We start from the raw sequence: 17,575 nt of genomic DNA on the forward strand, positions 1-17,575 counted from the left end.
CTGTGCCAACCATTGGGTGCGAGTTCTTTAACACGCGGTTAGAAAATGAAGTCGTATCTAGTCGTTTTATGCTATCAGTAATCGTATGGGTATACCGGAACATTGCATTTCTTCGTTCTCGGAATGACGAATTGGCGTAGTATAAAGAGAGTTGTGAACTGGAATCAAACGGTACAGTACCTACTTTACTTCAAACACATATCTAGTACCGTACATGTTACTACTGTTCAAGTCTCACAACCGTTCATCATTAATCTTTACTTTGTGTTCGTAACATGGTAACATGTGTTACAGGTGGCACCAGTACTTACTGTGCTAATTATGAGTATCGGCTGGTTTTTCACATATTATTATATTATTTGTTACAATATCACTCATGCAGTAAACTGTTGAAATGATGCAATTCACTTTAAATGATCATAACCAGGAACTACCCATTTCATACGCATAATGATTTCAAAGTACCTTAAAGGCTTTAACGTTACACAATCATTTCCAAGGTAATGCCTTCTATTTTCCTTGCTGGTATGTACAAGATATTATTTATTAAACAACGTGGCTGGCAACTTACGATACTCAACGGAATCTGGTGGACGTATAAACCGTATGATATCACGTGCTTGAGCCACGTAACACTGTTCCACGTGCTCGAACTGATGACATCACAAGGAAGCACATCTTAAATTATGACGAATCGTGGGTGGGGTCTTTACTACAATGATACACAGGCAAATTGTCAGACGGTATTATCTGTGCCAAGAAATTGGAGTTCGCACTTCTTGTGTTAAAGCATTTACCCCCTTCCTCATATAACCTAGTAGAGGAATTTGACCTAGTTGTAATTACAGGATTGTCTTCGGAATGTGGTGAAAGAGGATCAGGGCGAAGTATTATATAAGCCAAATAAAAGAAATCACATTAATGTTTACTGTGTTAGACAAAATGTTTGACACTGAAATAAAGTGTTTACTAGCAGTAAGAAACAACGAAATGGTTGTACTCGCATATATGCCGTGAGTTACACTGAATGATATCGATGGGTGTATAGTACATGAGGATTTGGTCAAAATGATACAAACATATGTATTTGGTGTATCTAATTGTAATATTATATACAACAAGGAAGTAGGCGGTCTCAACGATAATCACTGTGACATTTCGGAGGGGAGCCATCGCCTAATACTTATAAATGATAGGCGCTTATTCAAACACATATCTAGCAATATTCAAGTAAATTCGAAAATAATAACTCATTGTCGGAATATTTTTAAAATTCTCTCGTGTTCTGCATCATTTTCTCCCATTCCGTCTGAGTGTTTTTATATTTACTGCACGGGATAGAGTATGAAAGTCCTTACCATATTATTGTTACTAAAAACTTTTTCGATCAATATAAAGAAATACCATTCCAAAGACATTAAGAATATTTCCACCTGATTATGTTTGTGTTATGTCTCACCGTCTAACACAACTAAGATCCCTTTGGATTACTGGTAGCAATTTTGTGATAACATATTCGGCGTCCCATTCTGCTTGCTATTTCCTGTCACCGAACATATCGCATTTCACCGATTCTAGGATATAAAAATAAATATTCATGCGTATTTGTCAATTACCATATTAAAATATATGTGAATAAAGATGTTTTGATTTCAAGTGTCGTATACGCAACCTCTGTATATATAATATAGTTGTACAGTGATGAGTGGGATTGCGATACGTCAGGAATATGGGATGTTGGAAATGGTTCTGTTAAAGTTCTAAACAAAATATAATTGGAAGAGCCCCCTCTATTTGATTCCGGTGGGTATATGGATCGGGGACAACCTTTACAACATATACCTTATGAAATACTTATTTGTGGAATTGATAACCTATATGTTAGCAACATCCTTTATTTTTATTTAATCGTTTTTAAAATTAGATTACATTGTTGGAACGTTGTTTATGTTGATATCATTTTCCTGATAACCACCTTACTTCGTTCGTGTTCGTAAGAGTGGCAGTTTTAATCGCTAATACGATTAATCGTGGTAAGTTTAGTTAATAGCTTTTTCTAAGCTGCAGACAGATCCCGTATTCTGTCACCAGTGTTGATTTTACCCAATGCAGGTTAATCAGTAAGTAATTATTAAAGCGATACAATACTTCGTCCATCGAATTTTCGAGTCACTGTTAAAGCGTAAAGTTACAAAGGCCTATTTTAATAAAATATATCATAGGATGTTGGTGTAACTAATTACATTGATTCAATTTACAGCTTCATAGACCATTCCTTTGATAGGCAATTAAAAATGTTGTTCATATACTTAACTGTTAGACTTAATAGCACAAAAACTCTGACGTTATACATAAAAAAGCGCAAAACAAAGTAAGCAACTTGGTACGTTTGTCTATGTGTGACATACATAATAATTCCTCAATGTTGTGTATTATTGAAATGCAATTTATAATTAAACTAAGAATTAGTGCATAGTGTGTTTCACTTAGCCTACACATCATTAAATATGATGTTAATATTATACTCTGATGCAACAATAAACAGAGGAAATTTGGACAATTTTCGACAAAAGGACTCATTTACCTATATAAAAATGTTCAAGTCTAAACGTGATATTATGTCAAGAAAGAAAACGCACAATTTAACATGATTATTGAATAAATATCATCACTTATAGTTATACAATGGTACATTGGTACAATGGTACATCAACTGAATTTGGTATGTTGTAGCGTGTTAACAAACACTATTATCAGTCCAGGGTGTATATCGATTCTTCGTTTAAGTTTTAACTGACCCTTTTACATAGTTGAGATCCATCAATTAAAGTGACTGCGCTATATTGTCTAGGACAAAGACATTGGGTCGATTCCCCAGATGCAATATAAAACAAAAACATCCAATTTTATTTTGACAATGTGTTAACAATTTGACCTTTAGTGTTGAATGTCATGAGTTCTTCTGTTGCATATATGAAGTTATTAGATTGTTAAAACAATGCATTGATGTTACTGAAAACTAGGATATAAATATGAATATTCATGTGAAAAAGTATATTGTCAATCAAATATAAGTTAAAAAAAGATCTTATCATTTTCGAGTGTCGTTTACGTTACCTATGTACATATATTGATAATGTTGTACAGTGATGAGTGGGATTTAATATTTAATATCAAAATAACAAAAATAAAAACATCCCTTCTTTATTAATACATCCTTGCGCTTTTTATTGGATAGGCGTTTGATGTAAAGATCCCTTAGATGTTTCTTGTACCATGACAATTTCGACTTTTTGGACGCGAGGTAACGGTACATTGCCATTTTTTCCACGTTGGCGGCGCATTCACATCATATGGTAATTAATTTGGTCTCCACGTGTAGTAGGAAAACCTTTCGCTTTTTAGGGAAACATCTTGATGGAAACAATCCATTTCACGGGCAAGATTCTAAACAGACGTGTTGCTGGTGCTATGGTGGCGCTTCAGTTCACAAAGAAAAGTTTTAGAACTATGTTTCTATGTTTTATCAGATTTTGTTGGCTTGTATCACTTGGGTACGCAAACATATTGGGTCTCATGTGTAAAGTGTTTGTACGAAAACGAACATACGTGGGCGTATAAGGCTGTAAATTGATGACAAGGTATCCGTATGGTTCCTTGGTAGAATCTGCAAACGCTTCCTGCATACACGTTTGACTTGCTCTGGATGCATCTGTTTTGCCAAATTTGAGACTTGGGTTTTGTCTCTAGGGCTTTTAAATTACACGATGTAATGTGTGATATTACTCGTTTCCTTTGACAGTTAAATAAAATTGTGATAAAGCTCATAGAAATATTTCATGTGATCAACTTTCTATTAACATCATATCTCTATGATGATTTATTTTTAGAAAACCAATCATTTATGCGTTGATCGTTCCCATTTGATATCATGATATGGTATAAAATGATCAACTTTTTGTAAAATAGGTCAAGATTTGCCTCCAATTCCGACCGGGAGACCCTCAACAAAATGATTTTAGAGAGGACCACAGACATCTCCATAACAGCTGGCTGGTATTCCCCATAGCAATGCACAACCCTCTCAGGCGTATATTGGTACTTCCGGATATATTGAGAGATATGAATCCGTTTTAAAATATCACCTTAATTATAAAGAAAAAATGTATCGACTATGAAAAGGACAATATACGCAATTTTCTCATGGGAGCTACCGTCATTTTAGCTTACGAATAATTGAATCCTGATAAACACGCACACTTCTTATTAAAATGATTCTGGCAATATGAAATGCCAGAAATAAGACGTCCAAAGGAGTAAAAAAAAATTGCTCAACTCTAACGAAAATTGCCACCCAATTACTTCCCGGGTTCCTTTTATTTGATTGTTTTGTATTAATGACGGTTCTAGAAAAGAGGGTTAATTGTCTATGAATACGTTACGAGTTTAACCACTACTATCACAACGTCATATTCAGCGTATACAAACACGCTCACACTTCTGCTCAGGGCGTACTCAAATTGCATTTCAAGACGCACATTATCCTTTTACGGAAATTAAAGTGGCCTCCGCTAGCTAGGTCAGGTGTCATTTCAAAGGCATAAAACGGGTAACCTTTGGCGTAGTCACTACGACTGATCTGATTGCCTTTGTCACTGATTATACTATTTAATCCCGAAAGCAGGCCATTACGTAGCGATCAATCGTATAATTAGGGCGTAACGGCTTCATGGTAGCTGTTCACCGTCTACGTATAACGTTAAAATAAGAATGTTGGGCCCATGAAGTTAAATGGTGCGAAGGCGTTGCATCCACAGTCCCTCTTTCTCTCTTTCAGCCGATTTGAAGTAGAATTACTACCGAATCTTTAAACATGTATATATGTTCCGCGCAATTTACCGATCTGCGCTATCTTAAGATTGCGCTGCGCGTTCTTAGGATCCTATAATTGCGCACCGATCTTAAGATTGCGCAAGGCCCGTCTTGCGCGTTTTTATCGATATGGCGCTATCTTGCGAATGAATGAAGACGAATATCATACATTGTATGATCCTGTAAACTTGAAATTATCTATATATTGTATAAATGTTGCCAGCCACTGCATTGAGAATTCCAATGTCTTTAGTTTTTATGTGTTGTGCTGTAAATAAAGAACCTGTTAACACAATTGACAGGATTTATTTTTATTTCATGAATTTCTCAAACTCTAATCATTGACAGGATGTGTTTTAATAGATCCTTAAACAGAGAGGACAACGATTAATAAGAATGATGAGAACCGACTGGAAAAGGAGACTGGTTGCTAATCTTCTTTAGTGCGGTCCTTTAGTAGTGTCACAGTTCAACCTGAAAAAAACTAATGAATATTTCTTAGAACATGCATGAAATGAGACAAAATTGAACCCCTTCATAAAGGAAATCATGCTCAATAAAAACTGATGTTTTAGAGGGACTCTTTTTCTAGGCTATACAACTTTTATTGCGAAATAAAGAAAAAAAAATAGAAAAAAAAACCTGCCTATAGCCGTCCCTTTAAAGGAATTGTCTGGTGGAAGATTTGGATATATTGTCCTAGTAGTTATTATTTTTCTCTTTCTAACTATGTAAAAATTGTCCCCATTCGACATTTTCTTCTTGTAGAAATCTGGTTTTCAAATTCACCAGTTTCTCACCAAAAGTACCGTTTGTTCGAACGCTTCAATATGGTGATTGACGTAATGCTTGCAGATAGGCAAAACAGGCGACTCGAAGTTAGCACTCCCAATTCCGCAGCAAATAAACTCACGTGTAAGCACATTGGATTGCCTCATATATATAACGTACATACTCGCGAACGTATATACTACGATGCTCAGTTGGTGTACTTGTATAGCGTTACACATAGTACACTCACACTCAAACCACAGTTCATTAACTGTTCTTCGAAATCGCTGAAATAAAATTCACGGATCAAATTAACAGTAAAAGGAAACTTGTAAAGTATTCGTTAAACCGAAAGATGAAACTTGGCGGAATCGATGTCATCGCAGAACTGTCCGATTGTAAACGTTAGAGTAGCCTATACACACGAACATTCTTCGCGCTGGAGCTGGATACCGCGATGTATAAACAACGAAGAGCCTGCTGTTAAAACTTATCTTGTGTTACACAAAGGCCACGAAACCACCGATCTACTACATATGTAGCGGGTTCGCCATCGGCTGTTACGCCCCCTATTTTGCGGCCGAATCGTCGCTACAACGATTCTCCGGAAACAAGTTTCATGAAACAAACGTTTCCTTTGTTTCATCGTCGCGACAACGTGTAAGAATCGTTGAAGCAACGTTTTCCTCGTTTAGTTTATTTTGTTTCTTATATTCCACGACACTCGCCGCCTCGCTAGCACTGAGTAAACACCTACGTTGGTAGTCGCTCAGCTCAGCCGTAAATTTCACTGTTTCACGTGTTCGTTGGATTATACTCTTATCCATCGTTTTATTATTTCTATGGAGATTTAGCTATACAGTACGGAACTTTTATATACCATTATTCTTTTCTATGGAGATTTGTCCATACGGAACTTTTATATATCATTTATTTTTTTCTGCGGATATTTCGGGACTGTGTTAAATTTTATCCACGGATACTCCAGTTTTCATAATCTTTTCGACCTATGCCAGCTAATTAACTTAATTGGGTGAGTTCAAATTGATTCATTTTTACTTCCCCTAAACATATATGGCGGCTTAAGGAGTTTTTTTAAATCATATCTAATTTATAAGAAATTTCACCGGAAATTATTGAAGAAATTGATCGAATCGTTGTCAGAGCAGAATGTAGCACTGAGAAGCTTACGCTTCGCAGAACTGTCCGATTGTCAACGTTTGAGTTTAGCCTACATGCGAACATTTTTTGCGTTGGAGCTGGATAGCGCGATGTATAGCCTGAACAACTCAGAGTCTGCTGTTAAAATTTACCTTATGTTAAACAACGACCATGGAACCACCGATCAAGTACATGGCGGCTTAAGGAGTTTTTGAAAACATATCTAATTTTAAAGAAATTTCACCGGAAATTAAGGAAGAAATTTATCTGTATACAAACGCTGTTTTTGTTGTGATTACCGTATAGGTATTGTGCGGAGGGTGGGTTATGACGCAATCTGCTATGGCAGAGCTGACGTCACGTATTGTACTGTTCAAATCATATTTGAAATGTCTATCCATAACGATTAAAAAATCGTTTCTCTGTCAAACGCAACATTAGCGTTCTCATACTTTGACAACATGTTTGGAAAATTATTTACTATTTTTTAAGGTAACTTCTTTGGGCCACCAGACAATCCTTTTAAGTACTTATTATACCTACGAACTGACGTGACTTATCTCCACCTTGGCATCCCATGGGATTGATGATTACGTCAGTTGAGTGTTGCAGAAAATTAATGAGGTACCGACACCATCATTTGATTCAGATACTCCATACAGCTACGATCGCAAGATAGCGCAGTATCGATAAAACGCGCAAGACGGGCCTTACGCAATCTTAAGATCGGTGCGCAATTATAGGATCCTATAAGAACGCGCAGCGCAATCTTAAGATAGCGCAGATCGGTAAATTGCGCGGAACATATACATCACCAACAATATTTGATTGATAACATTTCTGTCCATACGAACCAGCACTTATCTGACGGTAAGGATAATACGTCAGTTTTATGTATCTCTTTCTTCATTTATAATAGTTGTTCTAGGTTACTGCTTGAAAATATTAAGGGAAAAGCAACCATAGATTATTTAAAATAGTATTTTCTTTTCGTTGTAGTAATTGGCATCCATAAATGAACACAAAGCTATGGTATTTCAGAGAGATCCGAGTCATATTTCACTGTTATATAGGTGCTGAAAAGAGCGGGTGGGTTGCTGTCGGTGACAAATATAGACAGAAGAGCCTTTGTTATAATCTTTCCACACTTTAAACTTGTTTATTTGATGTTTTCTAACAATTGTTCTTTATATTTATAAAGACCGCACTTATTTCCTTTTTATTTTTGAATGTTTTTGTTGATTTTATCTCAAGTTTTACTTCAATCCTTCCTATTTAGAAATTACTTGAAATGTATTCAGGAAAATGAAAGTACAGGGAAACTCCACGGTTTTCAAGCGATAACAAAACTTCATTTAATAAAATGTTTTGCAAGTTTTACATTATCCATTTGTTATGTTTTTCGATATCAAGGTAAGTTATATATTTCCATGTGTTCTTATATTACCCAACTCGTCTGGCTTGTAGTTTTGCCCTCTTTACGAATTATCCACAGGGTCGAAAATGGTGCGACACTCTCTTTCCAGTACTGTGAAAGAAAAACTAAGGATCCAATGTTTACAAAAGGGCCGACAAAGGACCACTTTCCATAAATCAAAGTGTACCTTTTGTCACTTTGAAAATAACGTGTTTGAAATTGTTGTAATCTTAAAGATGAACCCCGCAAGTTCTTTGAATAATCAACTAGACTCCATTATCTGATGTTAAATACCAGGGATGTGGAGACGGAATACATACGCCACTGTCAACCCGTGCCCCCCCCCCCAGCTCCCCACCTATGCCCTCCAATTTCTGTGAAATTTTTGAAGATGACACTCTCCTTTGAATTTGTAAGTCTCAATTGGATTCATGTCGGAATATCACTCATATGTGTTATATTTCGTGGGGATGATCAGGTGGTTATCGCACTTAACTAGGAATTCGGAGAACGATAATTTCTATAGTCGGGACAATTAAGCAGATGACAAAATGAACAATCACTACATCATATTCTTACATGGAGATGAGTGAGAAAGAATTAAAGTTATGCAGATTAATGGTAAGTTAGTGAGTCTGGTTGAAAACGTTCCTTTGGCAAATATCTAATTAAAGGAGTCTCCCAGAACCCTGGTTATATATGATCAACTTCGTGTGCATGTAAACGCTTCTTTCATTATCGTAAGCAAATGTATCATCTAATTGTGTCAATGTAAAGATATTGATTCATGAATAAGAGGGCACATATTCTGGTGATTTCGGTTGGTTGTGTTCTTTCTGCATAGACTAGTGCGCTTTACTCTGGCAGTAGAACTGTTCTCTCAAACATATTACATAAACAACCCAGAAAGTAAATCGAAACGTATAAGATATCGTTCATAGTTAGGCGAAGTCATAACATTGTCACTTGTGTTTATTCAATATAATCGCAACTTTTGGAAAGGAATATTACTGGTCAGTATAATGATGTATTTTTTTAATATATTTTATTTGCATCACTTCTTAGTACTCTCAGTGACATCATTACTAATAACATTTAAGAAAAATCGAATTCAATACCATTTTTGAAAACTCTGGACAAATTATCGAATGCCATCGAGTTTCCTGTGATTGTTGTACCCTTCTTAAATTGTTTTACCGTCGTTTGATAGTTTGCCCCATAACTTAGCATTGCATTGGAAGGCTAACTAGTGTCTCTTTCCTTCACTTCCATCTTTTAAATATGCAAACTTGTACTAGCTTCGATATGTACTTCATTGTTTAATATATGTTATTATATCGCCAACCGTTTCCTGTCCTTGTTACCTTGATGACTTCAAATCCACTACTTTGATCATTGACTTGGCCGTATTTTCATTGTTGTTGCTGTTATACCGCAATCAGAACCGTGAAGATTCGTCCAGAAGATACCCCGGTTATCGTTGTGCGAGTAGTCACCGTTGAGATTGGAGTAGCCACAGGAATAAAAATGTGTCTCATAGGCCGGGTTTTTGTTTGCGCAGCATCTCCAATGATCATAATAATAATAATAACAATAATAATAACACTGATAACTACAGCTATCACAATTATTGCATTTGTAATGTGGACGGCTAGAAGGACAGTCATAACAATAACAATAGCAGCTACAGTCAGAGTACTTGTATCCACCGGTAGCTACGCGGTTGCTGAATGCGGAACAGTGGCTGGTTGAGCCCGTACTTCTATCGTCTGGATACCACCAGCCACCTCGGTGTTTTTCTGCGCAGTCGAAGGTACTCGATCCATCATTGTCTTGATCTCGCGTACTAAATCGATATCCTGAATTTGCTCCCATAGCGTTATTACCTGGAATGAAATTAGCAAATACTGAATGAAACTATTTTCTTGTAAAATAAGTTTTTTCCTTATATATATACTGAACATTATTAAGTCATTTTAGGTTCGTTTGCTAGAGTTGTCGGTTATAATTGCGTTTGTTATTTTGTTCGTTTAAGTTGGTCTTACGTTATTTTTTTTTTTTTTTTGTGGTTTCATTTACGAGTTCTAAATTATCGTAAGGAATGTTACAATTTCGAACAAAGGAGTCAAGTTTGCGAATTTTTATTGGAGCGATTCCAATTCTGTTAATTCGTCTGGGACCTAATTTGAGAACATAGTTAATTACGACAATATTTTTCTGAATGTCAGTATTGTATTTATATTATTGTACGTTTCCTTTGAAAAATATTAATTAATAATATAGTAGTGATTGACAGATTAGCAGAAATGTAATCGGTGCATTTTTTGAAGTATTCACTTTCGGCATTTTGTAAAATATACAGTTTTGACTGTTCAATATATGATAGGTGCTCAAAAAAGAGGGAGGGTAATAAAGTATTGGTTGTATCATTCATGTCATCATCTTCTCTCGTAATAAGGTCTTATATTTCATACTGACGGATTTCTTTAATTTGATATCAACAAACGAGTAATTTACCATATGATTAAACATTTCTAACGATAAGAAATACGGCAAATAATGCTCTTTAAGAATGTAACACATACACATCGTCTCGACAAAGTAAGCTAAAATGCTGCAGCAGTTCTTAGGTTTCCAGAATGGTTATTATTCCCTTGCGTTATAAGCTCGACAAGATCATAGTGAAAATGCGAGGAAGCAGACGCTATTAAATATATAAGAGTGTGGTTGATATGATATAGCATGATGTTACAACAATATATCATTTTACCAACACGTAATACAATGTAAAGCAATTGTACGATCAGCAATGCGCACGGGACTCAAAGCTCGACGTCTAATACAGTTCTACATCAGTATCTACACTATATTTATAACATGACCTGAGTATATGTACGAGTACAAATCCATGAGTGTGATTACGCCTACAGGTAATTATGCTAGAATGATATGACGTAATAACTACAAGACGTCTGCGTATGATTGACATTTAGCACAATACATACCAGCATTTCCATTGTAGCCACCCAATGACAGTCGGTATCTGTCTCTTTCGTTACCAATTCTGAAAGATGAATAACGGCTGTGGTATGGTGTTCCTTCCCTGTTTGTCTTTTCTATTAGAAGTTGGTAGGTTTTTTGGTTTGTCAATTTGTATATTTTATCGTTGCCAATCCAATGATCTCCTGTTGGAATTCCAAACCCATTTTTGTACTCATTCCAGTTTCGATAAAAGCTGACGGAACTACTTGTACGTCGTTGCAAAATCTACAAAGAGAATCAAATAGTTTATAGATGGCAAGTAAGTAATGTATACAATGTCTCATTGTACTACAATAAGTAAGAGGAATTAATTGGTGAAGGTCAATAACCCGATTTGTTTTAAACTGATAGGAAGATGGATTAATTTAATTAAATAATGTTATAATTCACTTCCAATGTTAGTGAACGAAGGCCTGTCATATAAAACATTTAGTTTAACATAGGAAAGCTTTTGACTGTCAATGGTTAAAACTTACTGTCCATCCCCTACTAGACATTTTACAAAAAACTTCAAACCCGGAGCTTCCATCTGGATAAATGGTATATTTTCCGTGATTTCTTCTACCCGCTGTGTAAAGATCAGAACAATCTCTCGGTCCACTGCGAGTACATGTAGCACCATCACCTTCAAACCATTCGTTACAGTAACATTTACGGACACCGTTCCTCTCATCACATGTTGCGTGCTCACTACACTGGTAACTCTCATCTATACGCTGGTTGTTCCTACAAGTTGATCTCTGTGTACATGTTGGATTGATGTTAAACTCGCCTTCCTAATTTAAGATATTCAGCGGGGAAAAAAAAACGAATAAATAAATTATGGGTTATGCGGTTGTCACAGTGAAATGTACAGCATTGAAAGAATTGCTGGCCAATTCTAATGTCTTTTTCTGGCAAAGGGTATCAAATTTTAAGAAAGTTTAATGCGATCTTTGCAGCCAACTCTGATATTTGGTGCTTAGGGATTGCAACAACTTTTTTTATTTAAAGTAGCTGTCAAATATTGCATTCCTTGAAGGTTTATTGCAACTAAAAACTCAAGTTACAATACCTTTGAAACGCACTATTTAGGTTAGAAGTATCCTATTATTTTGTTTTAAGGTTTATAAGGGAACGCACACCCGTAGATTATTCTCCCCGACTAAATGTAATACATCCCTCGACTGACAGTTTTGCATGGCCTGTCGAATAAAATGGGGTCCATGGTTCCTGCCTAACCGCGATGCACACGCCACACGGTTATCTGTCAATGTATTGCGATAATCGACAATTTAACTATTTAAAGGCTTGCTTCAAAATAATATGGACAAAGAGTGATGAGCAAAGTATTTAAAATGTCCTGAAAGAACTGTACTGATCTTTAATGCACTTCCTACGTCAGCAACGAAGCAGTTGTGAGTGCACGTCTCTCCGTCTCCATGGTAGTTTGGATTGCAGTAACATTTACGGACACCGTTCCTCTCATCACAGGTTGCGTGTTCACTACACTGGTAACTCTCATCTATACGCTGGTTGTTCCTACAAGTAAATCTCTGTGTACATGTTGGATTGATGTTTAACTCGCCTTCCTAATTTAAGATATTCAGCGGAAAAAAAAAACGAATTAATAAATTATGGGTTATGCGGTTGTCACAGTGAAATGTACAGCATTGAAAGAATTGCTGGCCAATTCCAATGTGTTTTTCTGGCAAAGGGTATCAAATTTTAAGAAAGTTTAATGCGATCTTTGCAGCCAACTCTGATATTTGGTGCTTAGGGATTGCAACAACTTTTTTATTTAAAGTAGCTGTCAAATATTGCATTCCTTGAAGGTTTATTGCAACTAAAAACTCAAGTTACAATACCTTTGAAACGCACTATTTAGGTTAGAAGTATCCTATTATTTTGTTTTAAGGTTTATAAGGGAATGCACACCCGTAGATTATTCTCCCCGACTAAATGTAATACATCCCTCGACTGACAGTTTTGCATGGCCTGTCGAATAAAATGGGGTCCATAGTTCCAGCCTCACCGCGATGCACACGCCACACTGTTATCTGTCAATGTATTGCAATAATAGACAAGTTTAACTAGTTAAAGGTTTGCTTCAAATTATTTTGACAATGAATTAAGATCGAAGCATTTTAAATGTCCTGAAAGAACTGTACTGACCCCGAAAATACTAATAAATATTTCATCATTTTGCGGTTGTCACAGTGAAATGTACAGGGTTTCGACTGTGTGGTCAATACAAACTTTCTATCGATTGATCTAGGCAAGGGTATGAACCTTAAAGAAATTTAAATGCGGTCGTTGAAGCCAACTCGGATGACGCAGGCTTTCCGGATTCGCCATAAAAAGGTAGCTATCAAACAATAAATGATGAGGAAGGCATGTAAAATGCCCCGAAAAAGCCGTACTGACCCTTAATACACCTCCTTTGTCAGCAACGAAGCAGTTGCATTGGTTCAGAGGGATACATCGCTCTTGCTGTATTAGATAATCACCGACACAAACACATTGCTCTGTTTCTGGGTGAGATGTAGCCGAGATGCAAGAGTCAGGGTCATCGCAATTCCTCTCACAGGTCTCATTGCTAAATATCTCATTAGCTGGACACCATTCGGGGATTATTCCTAGAGTACAGGAAATAATAAAATGTAAATAAGATGAACCTGATAGAGAAACGAAGAATATGACGTGAGAAAGAACAGGTTTGTCATTCTGCCCTCTCATGTTACTCTTATCTGAAGGTTAAAGGAAAAAACACACAATCGGAAACAGTTCGAATATATACAGAACAATTTAAATCAGGTAGTGGCTGTTCCTTATTCAACTTTATGTTAATATTTATCCAACATTACGAGATAGTACTCCGTAATTTGTTGCACAACTGGTCTAAAAACCATATAGCCATAGCTTACTTCTGTTTCTGAGTTTCCGCGGAGTTACTATACTACTGTTTGACAACAATGATTATTAATTACAACGTTGGTTGTTTTGATCAAACTGGGAGACGGACCTGTTAAAGTGTGAACATTCTGTTGTACACATGTTAGATACGGTTCCTTGTTCAGAACCAAGGTTAGTGTTGAGTACGAAGCAGTAATGTAGTAAGTGCGTAATCACAATTCAGCTAATGGAGGCCATTTCGAAATCTACTATAGATAATAATGCAATATTATTATTTCAACATATCATATATATCATATCATGTTGGAACCGCTTATATATGTATTTTAGCATCGTTGTACTCGCTGGTATACTCTATGTATACTCTTACTATATGTATTGTAGCAGTTTATTTAAGCTAAGAACAATTTTGCCATGTCAATTTTACTTCCAAAAGATCAATTCGATCTCAGAATGAGCCTTTCAGTTGATGCACGTTTACTTTCGACATGTAATAAACAAATACGAGTTAGTTCGGCTTTATGTTTAATAAGAATGTAAAAGACACTTACCATCTGATATTTCGAATGTACCTAAACTAGATATATGATAATCTCCCCATTCATCTGAGATACGAAACTCGTCGTATGTTACATAGTAAGTATCTCCAGCAACGTTCTCAAAATCCATTCGCAGTTGGTACCGCTTTTGATTTGTTAAGAAGGCAATTTTCTCATTTCCAATCCAAAACTCACTCCCTAGAAAGCCAAAGCCATTTCTGAAATCTTTCCAACTTCTATTGAAATTGACGGAATCTGATCTTCGGCGCTGTAATACCTACGACGAATACCAAAGAAGTTAAGCGTTAACTAGGACGTTATTAAATATTAATTATTCGTTCCCTACCGCAATGGGATATGTTGCTAACATTTCTAACAGAAATTAGAACTTATATATTTAACTTCAATTTGTAATGTAGGCTAAAAGGTTTACAGTTTTCTCGGGAGATGAACTACACTGGACTTCATTTCAAAATGTATAAAAATAATTGATTCAAATTTTGCTTCGATAAAAAGATTCAATTTGAAAAAAGAAAAATGATTTTTTTTTTTACATCACTTTGTATTGCTGTAGGCAAAATTGAAGTAAATTTGTTTAAAACTAGTTAAAGTTGAACAGGGGACATCAAGTAATCAACTATGGCATACCGTCCATCCACCAGTATCAAGACCATTATCACAGTAAGCCTCAAACGGTTCCGGATAGCCATCTGGTTTAATAGCGTATACTCCAGATGAATTATGGGTAGGGGAACAGGCACTCGATACTTCTCTGCAATCTCTCGAATACGCAGGTTGTTGAAAAACAAAGTATGTAAAACCTGAATGGAAAGTAATACACATTTTATTGCGATTGCAAAATCATTTAGTTAACAAAAATAACATTCTGAGCCAATTGTTATGAACATGGCTTTGTTTCTATGAGAGTTAAGGTAATAGATTATCCTTTATGCCAGTTATTACTCAACTACCGTAGAGAGAAAGATATCGCGACTAATATTAAATAAGGTAATCGTGATTGGATTCTCAGATGTAACTGTTTTGAAAACATTACGTTAACATAAAATTCAAAGACCATTTATATCAAATGTTTTCGTAGTTATTAATCGTATCCATCTCCGATCAAAATACTAATGAGAACATTCAAATTTCATTTAACGTACATGAAAAACTATCGATGTAGCACATTGGACGTGAAAAGATCGACAAGACGCGACTCAGAGAAACAATCTCATAAAAGTTGTTTGGAAATGTCGACAAGATCGAAAAACAACACATCTAGAGCGACCACTTAGGAACCAACATTTCCAGCCATTAAAGTTGGTCAACTGAGATGTTAACGTTTATAATACATAAGTAAATAGCTTACTGAGGTTACTTCTTATCATAAGTTAAATCATATAGCATAACAACTATACCTACCTGAAGATCTTCCTTCGGCACTTTCGATTACCTGTGTAATAAAATTCATTTAATGAATGCATTACAGGACATACAAGGTGAGGTAGTCAACACTGAGCAGGATCAGATTAAATCTAATTTTAATTTCTAATAAAAACAGTCTGAGGGAAAGAAAGAACAATTCGCAAACTGGTTCAAACCATGTGAGGTTAAAACAAGTTAAGTCGATATAAACTTTGGTAAATTCTCCGGGTCACCACTGGTATTGATGTTTTATCTTTGTCTACATTCCATAGCTGATTTACAGGTCAATGATCACTTACAGGATACAACTTTCTTCCAGGAAACGTTAGATTAATGGCATTTTTCCGGTGTAACAGCTATCCTGGTGCATGATACGTAAGTTCACGTTAAGAACAAAGGCAATAGCTGACTGCTTCCTTAGACAGCTTTGTTGCTTAATGCAGACAGATGTTCTTTGTTCAAGTTATATTTTGACGTAAGAAGATTACAGACAAATGTTGTAACGCATTTGTGTTTATCAGTCCCTAATAACACTTAGGGATCATTTAAATCGTCCTAGCTATTCTCAGATTACCGTGTCTTGATACTTACCGTGCACAACGAAACTCTGAGATTTGAAAGGGGTCATTTTACTTTAAAGTAAGTTCATGCGTTTATCAGAACGAAAACGAAAACATATTCTTTGATTGTCTAATTTCGTGTGTGCTTTTGTCGCTTCTGATACTGTTACTTGTCATTCAGCCTTTGAAGAAGATCCTACTAGGATCGAATCCTCAGGCCAGCTTACTTTTACACATTGTCTAATTTCTGTAGACACTTATTTACTTCCATCAGCCGGCTATACTAACAACTAAGTCTAGCCAAAATTAGCAAGTGCTTCGTGTTTGAAATATTTCGTAAACCAATCGGCAACAAAATGTGATAGGCAAACTTGATTCTCAAAATACAATCTTTTCATCGGTCAATGATGTTTTCAAAAACGGCATCCATGGTACTCTTTGCAGCTTCTGCAATGTACACAATTTTTTGAATGATTTAGAAGAGGGGTTTCCACGTGTTAAAATATTTATTCTCAGCGGAGGACTGATAGGCTACTATTGTAGGTATAAACATACATTCACATAAGTTAAGTTACTATCCTGAATATAAAATTGTATAATACATCAGCCAGACTGGTGACATTTTCTTTAATGCGCGACAAAGACTAATGAGTTTTTAACGGTAAATGTCCATGACTGGTCTGTTTAGATCGGTTAATATTTTTCAGAACTTGCGTCATGCTTGTTTGACCAGCTGTTCGGCATATTGGCCTCTTGCTATTAATCGAAACTGGCTTTTAGTGGGGAAAAAGTTAAATGTTAGTTTGCCGTTATCTGCAATAAGGCTAACTTTTACCGATACTGATATGTCGCCGATATTGCAAATATCAATAAACACTTAGAGAGTTAAACTT

The 17,575-nt window shown here is 35.9% G+C and overlaps 2 protein-coding genes across 2 annotated transcripts in view; one reads left to right on the top strand and one right to left on the bottom strand.

Annotated features, from left to right (window-relative positions):
* LOC139974003 (uncharacterized) overlaps positions 1-17,575 on the top strand; it is a 90,262-nt gene that overhangs the window by 38,000 nt on the left and 34,687 nt on the right. The gene's annotated exons all lie outside the window — the stretch shown is intronic.
* On the bottom strand, positions 9,614-16,750 carry LOC139973787 (uncharacterized). The gene is made up of 8 exons (XM_071980654.1): positions 16,714-16,750; positions 15,346-15,518; positions 14,710-14,974; positions 13,670-13,881; positions 12,643-12,834; positions 11,740-12,039; positions 11,227-11,488; positions 9,614-10,107 (listed from the first exon to the last, which is right to left on the bottom strand). The coding sequence occupies exons 1-8, from the start codon at positions 16,748-16,750 to the stop codon at positions 9,614-9,616; spliced, it is 1,935 nt and encodes a 644-aa protein (XP_071836755.1).

The sequence above is a fragment of the Apostichopus japonicus genome, chromosome 9, assembly GCF_037975245.1.
Source record: "Apostichopus japonicus isolate 1M-3 chromosome 9, ASM3797524v1, whole genome shotgun sequence".
NCBI classification, from domain to species: Eukaryota; Metazoa; Echinodermata; class Holothuroidea; order Aspidochirotida; family Stichopodidae; genus Apostichopus; species Apostichopus japonicus.